Raw genomic sequence first — 8,949 nt, forward strand, 5'->3', positions numbered from 1 at the left:
AGCTGGCAAGAGAAGTAAAATAAAAAAAAGTTAATATCTGTATCTATTTTATTATTGTTAATTTTTTATGTTACTTTGCATAATTCCTTTATTGAATCATTAATTTTGGCAAAAATACTTTATTAGAAATTCTGATTTTTTCTGTACAAAAGACTTGTGATGTTTACTGAAAGCTTGCGAGATTTTGTGAAGATACGTAAATTGTATAATATCAGACAATATATCGATACAATCATATCTCTGCTTCACAATACAATACTTGTATAGCTGTATCTCCACACCTTTACTTTTAATATATAAAAACATCACAGTTTATATCAGTAAAATTTGTGAAACTTTTGGTGCAATGAGTTGCATTTGAGTAAAGAGCACAATCTGAACACTTTTCTCATGCAGTACTTCCCAGAAAAAAATACTTAAAAAAATTTTTTTTTTTACATTTTTTTACAGTGGGGTTTGAATTCTACAATTACTAATTACTAGCACAAATAGCTGCCCGGACAGTGGCATTTCTATTAGTTTATATAATAGGAAAACACTAAAAATTCTAGCATTTTCACAGCTTATTACTGATTTTACCAAAAAGTCTTATTAATTTGGAAAAGCACAACCCACTTGATACTGAAGTTTTAACTTTGATATTCTCAAGAGAGTAATAATTAAGACACCACAGGAATAGTGTTAGAACAAATAAGTAGGAATATTACAGTAAAATATGCCACTACGTGATTTTGAAGAAATAAGTAAAAAAACAACACTTGAACTATGGACTCACAACCTGGCTGTGATGAAAACTAATCAGTGTGAACCAGTAGCACAGAAACAATCTTACAGGGATTGATGTGTTGGCTGAACGATGATCACTTAATCTTCTCCCTGAGCCAGGAAGTTTGTTATAAAGTGTATTTTTATTCTTTAGAAACTACATTTTCAGGATTTTTTCAAGTAAAAGAGTAAAAGTACCTGTTGAAAGGTCTTGTCAATGAGAGAATAATGTTTTTTACTTTCACCCTATCCCTGTCTTGTGCATCACATGTGATTCACAATTATGTCTATTTAATATGCAGCTGATGCTTGTGAATGTGGCAATAGGAACTGATTGTTTTGGTTCAGTGTATGAGATTAGAAGAGTTAGTTGAGTATCATATGTGATTCACAGACGTAATAATCACATTGTGACACGTTTGAGAGTCCTGTATGATACTCGGGAAATATTTAACTGCTAAAACTGTCTACTCCACTCTTACGAATACTAGGAGGATATGCTTCACTGATACCCACTTGGGTAAGTAGTCAAATAAGCATACCCATAAAAACCATCAAATGACCTAAAACAGAAAAAGGATTAAATTTTGTGTAGACTGTTTTATAAATACCCAAATCTCTTTATCAAAGGGAAATTATTTTCTCAAATAATGCTTTTTTTTTTATGAGTTGATTTAGAAACTAGAATATACTGCACTCGTATAAAGGGGAGTTTTTTTTTTGTAAATATTGGAGTCATGATATGCCAAGTATTTATGCTTACTCTAAACTGAACAGTCATGTGTTTGATTGAAAATAAACTATATTTAAAACAAGCATCATAGTTTCCCCTTTTTTTGCATTGTTACATTTCATAACAGGAATCATGGTATTAAAAGTGACATATAGTAGTCTTTTGTAGTTTATAATAAAATGACATAGTTAAAGGAAGATTTGTTTTCCTGTTGAAGGAATTGGTAGAACAAGTTATGGTATTAAGAAAGGCTGTAGAACAGATGGGAGGGCAGTCTCCACAATTAAAAACAGGAACATTGTCATCTCTACTTGGGAGATATGCTACTCTTCTTGCTGCTCAAGGAAGTTTGTCTAGTGCTGTCACCTATCTAGTTGACACATCTGAGGTATGTTAAGATTTTATTTTGTTATGTAGCACAGTATTAGAGGCACCCTTAAATTAAAGTACTGATTTAAAAAGAAAATATGATTGAAGAAAACTGTACTAGAACTTTGATAGAATAGCCTATACTCTACTAGTTAGCAAATTAACATATATTGAAAAAAAAAAGAAATTAGGGATTATGATATGTATTTTTTTTACATTTAGCATTCATGAAAATATGACTTCAGCTTTTGAGTATGTAATTGCTGACTAACATAGTAGAAAAAAGATGTATTTAAAATTATTTTTAAGATGTTACGTGGTTGTTCTGTTAACGTATGAACTTGTTACAGTTTGGTATGCAGCTTTTAGAAATTATCCAGTCTTGTGAATTGCTTTGACTGTGTGTGAAATTTAAGTTTATCAACATAATCTTAAAAGAAATGATTTTGGAAATCTTAATTTCTATTTAGGTTGATACTGTTATCTTTTTACAGCCATCTCTGGCATTACTACAAGACAGAATTTATCACTGTCTTGGTCTGCAATCACCAAACTGTCCATTCCAGCATGTTGAGGTAAAGAGTGCAGTGACTTTAGAGCAACAGGTGTCCCAAAACAAACAACAACCTCAATCTGAAATGGTATCTCAGGTCCCAACTATGCCTCAGGTATCAATATTTATTTTTTATTAGAAAATTAATGGGTTGAGTTCAGTCCAGTGATTAGCATGCTGGACTGTGGTCCATGCCTCATTACCATCAAAAAGAAATTACGATCATGCTCCATATTTTATGTCTATGGGTACATTATAAGAGTGACAGTCAAATCCCAATACAGTAGTAATAAGTAGCCCAAACGTTTGAGGTGGGTGATGTTGACTAGCTCTTTTTCCTCTAGTCTTATCACTTCAAAATTAGGGACGACTAGCTCAGATAGACCCTTGAGTAGCTTTGTGTGAAAATCAACAAACAAACAATACAATTATAATACATATTGTAATATATTTTTAAGGCTTTTTGAAATTTACACTGTTCAACTGTTCTAAAAAAAGTGTAAGAATAATAATTACACAGGCCTGCAAATTTAAACTTCATAAAAGTTGTTTTTATTTTAATAATGGATTTTTCATAATTCAGCTATGCTGATTTTGATAACAATATTAATTTTTTTTCTATCACATGAGGACTTTTTACAAATTGGGAAGAAAAAAATCTCTTACTTAGATCAAATTATTATTTTTGTTTACCATAATGAACATTTTTTATTATTATGTTTGTTATGTTTGGGTTTTAGAATGATCAATAAGACTCTCATGTCACAATTGGTCTAGAGAAATCTATAGCCAGTGATTGTCAACATTTTAAGCATAAAAAAATGTGACCCGATTTCAATGAAAATGATTTGCTTATGTAAAAGTATATACTATATTTTATGAAAAATCTGTATGTGATGGAGAAAAATAGATATCATTTTGGGATTCAGTGTACAGGAGTTACTGTATAACATGTAAAATTTTCAAGACAGTATAATCATTGCAGGCCTGTGTTATCAACATGATAGCTGGTTGATCAGTCATCTTCGTGATGACATACTATTGAAACACATTAAGAACATTCACATTAAAATCATAAATCTTGCATATTAATTCCCAAGTTGAATCATAGTATGATTTGTTCATCATAGTATGTACAATGTGGTGTGCTACAGTAACATGAGTGTAGTTATATATTTCAGTCATGATGTAAACAAGTCGAGATTAAATTTTAATAGTACTTTCTTCTATTATAACTCTTGATACATAATGCATGAAATTTAAGTAGTGTTTTTTCAAGTCATTCAGCTGTAACAGTTAAACATTGGAGCCCAAAGCTATAGTTGCTTGTTTAGTGCATTATTGAATGATTTTGAGACTTTGACTTGAACTAGGTACTGCCATTTGTTTTGTTTTTTAAGTTTGAACTTACATTTCTCTTTAGGCAACACCATATTCCACACAATTTCCTCCTGTATCATCATATGGCTATCCTCCTACCACCATGACTCAGTATCAAGCACCAGCTCCACCAAGTCCTCTGGGTCCACCTATGCGACAGTCTAGTCAACCAGCAGCAGCTCCTCCACCACCTCCACAAGCTTCTGATCAGAGCTCTTCTTTAAGTAAGTGCTGTGTTGGTTAATGTTGGGTGTCTTATAAGTTGTAGAAACATAGTGGTCTATTTTTAAGACAAGAATATTTTGACTTTTCTTTTTTGTACATTTTATAATATTAAAGAAAAGGATAAAAGTTGGGAAGTTTACATTGTAGAAACTTAGGGTGGTTTACATCTACTTTAAGGGTGAGATGTTGGGAGTTCAAGCACTTAATTCCTAACCCTTAACTGATTCTCCATAGTTGCTGACTAGTTTGACATCTGCATTTCGATCTTGTATGATAGGTGGAATATCCCCAATGTGTTTGAGAGCTATAGCCACAGACATTTTCTGTTATGAGTTAATGATGATAAGGACTGGTAATGGAAAAATAATTGTTAATTTTTTAGTTTAATTTTGAACGTTTTTTTTTGTCATACACATACACACATGTACATATTTGATTTTCTGTTAGATCAAACACATCACATATCACAAAGATATCCTCGTCACCTTCATGATCCAAGTGTGTATCAAGACCCACAGTACCAGTCAAACTTCTACCCATCAGTTCAGTATGAATACTCTCAGAACCAGGTCCCTTATTCTCAGACGGGGTATTTTCAACCTCAGTCTGTACAACAAAGTTTCTACAATCCTGGACAAAGGTAATATTTTATATAGCTTATGTGTTTCTTTTCCTTTTCAAATGATATTTCTATTGTTTAAGTTTCAGGCTATTTTATGGTCTTAATTTGTCTTATATCCAACTTTGGCTTAAGTTACATTATTAAAAACAACTTGTTTTGATACACTAAATCCACCTGTAATAATCCTTATTAATCACTGTGAAATAGAAAAAGAGTATTTGTGGCAGACATGTTTCTCTAATGATCCTTAAACACTACTAATAAAAAATTTAACAAGGTACAAATAATAATAGGAGGTACCAAAAATTTCAGTTGAAGAATATTGAGTTAAAATGTTTTGAAAATATTTAAATTTATTTACATTAAAATTTTACAGTTTATTTTCAAGCATAATGAACTAGAAGTTTTTAATGTTAAAATGGTTTGTTATTAGTTGTCCTACCTGTTGACTGTGTTAACACTTGGAATTACCTTTGCCATGTTTAGATATTAAATCGAAGTTATTTTATTAAATAATGGTCATTGGAATTATATGTACCTGGTGCTTGTATACTTGTTTTGACTTAATTTACTTCTTTTCTATTTTTTGTTGCAAACATTTAGTTTTGGAGCTCCAGCTTCTACTTACACCATAGCTAACACACCAGCTTCAGTTTATCAACCAACAAATTTTGGCAATTCAGGTTTGTTCCTTAAAAGACATTATAAATGTTATATATATGTTAAAATTTGATAATCTTTGAATTTTTACTTGAACAATTATTTCAATGATAAAAAAAATTGATGCCTAGCACAGTTATGCTAGTGAGTACAAATATCACGCTTCATGTATTTTACTTGTGGTATTTATGAAAGATTGTTAATGTTCTTCCATTGTGATTTATTGCTTTTGAAGGAAAACAGTGATCAAAACTGTTAGCAATAAAACCAGAAAATTGAAAGAGTTGTTTCCTTAGTGCAAAACTACACAGTGGGCTATCTCAACATGAAAATCACCTTTCACTCAGACTGGCTTAGTAAAAGTTTTGTAAATTCTTAAGCACACCATTAGTAAAAATACTTTATTAGAAGATCTGATTTTTTTGTTATAACAGATTTGTAATGTTTACTAAAAATTCATAAGATTGATACACATAATCATTAAGATTAGGACAACACTTGTATAAGTTTTCATGCAGATGTATTAAAGAAATAAAGCAAATGTTTAATGCAACACAATAAATGTTTAAAAATGAGACTGTCCCCTGTGTTAAAATACAATAAGAATGATTTTACTGTATAAAGATAAAATACTGCGAGATGATGATTTAACTAAAGTTTCATCATGAATACTCTGCCTCCCATTAAAACCAACATTTAATAGTTCACAATAAATAATTAAAAATATGACCGTCCAATGTCACTAAATATTAAAAATTGTTTAACTTAATAGTTATACTGTATAAAGATAAAAAATACTGTGAGACTGAGAACAGTTTCATATACTCTACATGTTTTGATGTCTCGTTAAGTCTTTTATAGATCATGTTCTGCATACATGTAATAAATTTAGAATTATAGTAACATTAGTGTATAACTTCACAGATACAGGTGGTGTCCAATGGATTAGCTCTGTACAGGATTAAGCTGAACAAACTTGAATTAACTGAAAAGAGTAATGAATAATAATAATATATTCAATATTTTGATTACTGTTGATTGGAATAATCAGAAATATTAATTTTGATTAGTTGTTTATGACATTAATCAATTTAGTTATAATTACAATTATTGGACAGGTGGAATAAGGTGAAACAGTAATAATTTGGAAATACTACTTAATTATTTTCCTGACATTAATCAATTTAATCATGATTTTCATTAATTGATTATTTTATGTGACACTAATCAATGTAATTGATGTCCATAAGTAATCAGTTATATTGATTGAGTAAATTACCCAACTTTAGTTTATATACTGTATGCATATGTCTTATGTTCCATAATTTACGATATTAGTTTGTTAAAATTTTCTAAACATGATTGTGTTGTAATGAACAAAGTAGGCAGTAAGCCAAGTTTTTTTATAAGGCAGTGCAAATCTCAGAGATGAATTATACATAGATAGAAATTGAAGATTTACAAACATCTTGCAATATAAACAGTACATTTTTTTTTTATCATAAAATATCTAAAGCAATCTCGCACAGAAACTTTTTATATACGAAATTTCTTCTGTCTTTCGTGAAGTTGTAAAGTATGTTAAGAAAAAGTATGTAATTTACCACATTAAAATAATGTCATTTAAAAGCCCTGGAAGACTGAATAGAGGGTAGAAAGGGGAAACAGTGGCAGCAAAAACAAAAATTATAACTATATTTTCCCAATCCAAAAAATTTTAAGAAAATAGATTTGGCAATAAACGTTTTATTTTGTTTTTTAAGACAGTGTTTGTAATATAATCTAGGTTTATATCAGTTTTTAAGTTTTAGAAGTGAACTAATTTTATTGTTTCTGGACAACACTGGCACTGATTACTGGTACTAGAAGTATTAGAATATAGGTCTCTTGTTAAGTTTACTTCTTCAAGTAATAACATAGTTTAAGAATTGACTTGACTTAAGTTTTTCTGACTGTGAATTTAATAAAATTAAAAGCTTCCATATAATAGTTATCCACCAAGTTTTTCATGATGTATATTAGTTTGCAATTAAATTTTATATATGGAATAAAATGACAAGAGAGTAATTAGAGATCTTGTATATGATAATTTTTTGCAGCCACTATGCCTCATTACAGTCCTGCAAATCCAATGATGCTGACACATTCGTCTGGGGGGAGTTATGAAATGTCAAAACCTGGGTGGAATGATCCCCCAATGTTAAAATGTGCTGTAAAGGTACAGGTTTTTTATTTAATCATTCATTACTTTATATACAAACTAGTTTTGTTTGGGCTCAAATAAGCAACAACTGTAGATCGTGATCTATAAACGTGCACAACTGTCACTTATTAGAACATTTTCAAAGATATGTTAAGTAACATATAAAGGTAGTAATGTTTGATCTAAGTGTCTATCAGTATTTAGTAGACCTGTAAAGATGTAGCCAGTGATTGTTAAAAAGCTGTGAAGGTCTTGTTGATATTTAACATTTTTTCAAAATGTGTGCAAATATTTCACTAAAAGTCTTTTAACATTAAAACTGTGTGTGTGTGTGTGTGTGTGTGTGCCTCACTGGGAAAGGTGCTAACTTTAAAATAGATATACCTAATTTATGTGGAACTTTAGCACATTAGCAGTATGAGTTTGTAAACTTGTAGAATCTGTGATAGATCATTTAAGTTTGTAAAATGTCTTAGCCTGAGTCAGTACATAGAAATTAATGGTGTTTTTAAAAGTAACTTTCCACACTAGTATAACTGTACAATAATGTGTGAGTGTAACATATATATCCATTGAAATATGTTTGGCTTCCTTATTTCTCCAAAGAGACAAATATGGTTAAGCCTAAAGATTTTTTGAACTGATTGTAACTGATTTTATACTAACTTACAATTCAAGAACTTTCAAAAATTACTTTCTCAGGTGAAATATTAAGCTGGACTTGTAGGAGTTTCTTGTGTTATTGTGGTTTCAAATAAATCACAAACAATCAATAGTATTTATTGTCAAGATTAATTTAATCACTGACTTGATGTGAAATGATAGAGTTAGCTTATGAAACAGTTCTATATTTGTTTTAAAGTTTTGGAAGAAGTGAAATCTGAAACTGTGCTTGAACCTCAGTCTTGCTTCTTTGGTTAGAACTTAAATGCTGCATGCATTAGTCCCTTCTGGGTACTGTATTCTGATGGAATATGGGAAGGTCAAATCTATACCTGAGTTAGTTAAGTTAGTTTGTCTTTTTAACTTGCTTTATGAATTGAGTTGTAACAATAAAAATATTACTGAATCACTTTAAGAAAAACAAGACTTTGAATTAACTCATGGAATTTTATTAAAATATTTTGCTTTGATTTCATTTCTTTATTTCTCCTACCTCATAGATGCATTTCTTATAAAAAAAAAATAGCTGAGTATTATTAGTCTTTTTAAGGTTATGCAAGTTGTAAAAGTCTTTTTTAACAATGATTAAACAGTAGGTTGTATATATATATCTTATTTTTTACACCACAGCAACAACCATCAAATTTTTGAGGCTCCTTCTCCCATCACTGCACCTATCATTGGAGGGCAGACATTAGAACCTCTTCAGCCTCCAATGGTTTCAGGAGGAAGTAACTATATGGTACCATCTTACCCTCCTGTACCAGAATCAAACC

At 30.2% G+C, this 8,949-nt stretch overlaps 1 protein-coding gene across 1 annotated transcript in view; it reads left to right on the forward strand.

Moving 5' to 3' along the window:
* The window catches only part of LOC106464799 (protein transport protein Sec31A-like), a 54,807-nt gene that overhangs the window by 37,902 nt on the left and 7,956 nt on the right, over positions 1 to 8,949 (forward strand). The window contains exons 18-24 of the mRNA XM_013924957.2: positions 1,716 to 1,886; positions 2,362 to 2,535; positions 3,844 to 4,024; positions 4,473 to 4,665; positions 5,251 to 5,330; positions 7,407 to 7,525; positions 8,804 to 8,818. Coding sequence (XP_013780411.2) covers positions 1,716 to 1,886; positions 2,362 to 2,535; positions 3,844 to 4,024; positions 4,473 to 4,665; positions 5,251 to 5,330; positions 7,407 to 7,525; positions 8,804 to 8,818 — 933 coding nt within the window. The remainder of the gene's footprint in view (positions 1 to 1,715; positions 1,887 to 2,361; positions 2,536 to 3,843; positions 4,025 to 4,472; positions 4,666 to 5,250; positions 5,331 to 7,406; positions 7,526 to 8,803; positions 8,819 to 8,949) is intronic.

The sequence above is a fragment of the Limulus polyphemus genome, unplaced genomic scaffold (assembly GCF_000517525.1).
Source record: "Limulus polyphemus unplaced genomic scaffold, Limulus_polyphemus-2.1.2 Scaffold1745, whole genome shotgun sequence".
Classification (NCBI taxonomy): Eukaryota; Metazoa; Arthropoda; class Merostomata; order Xiphosura; family Limulidae; genus Limulus; species Limulus polyphemus.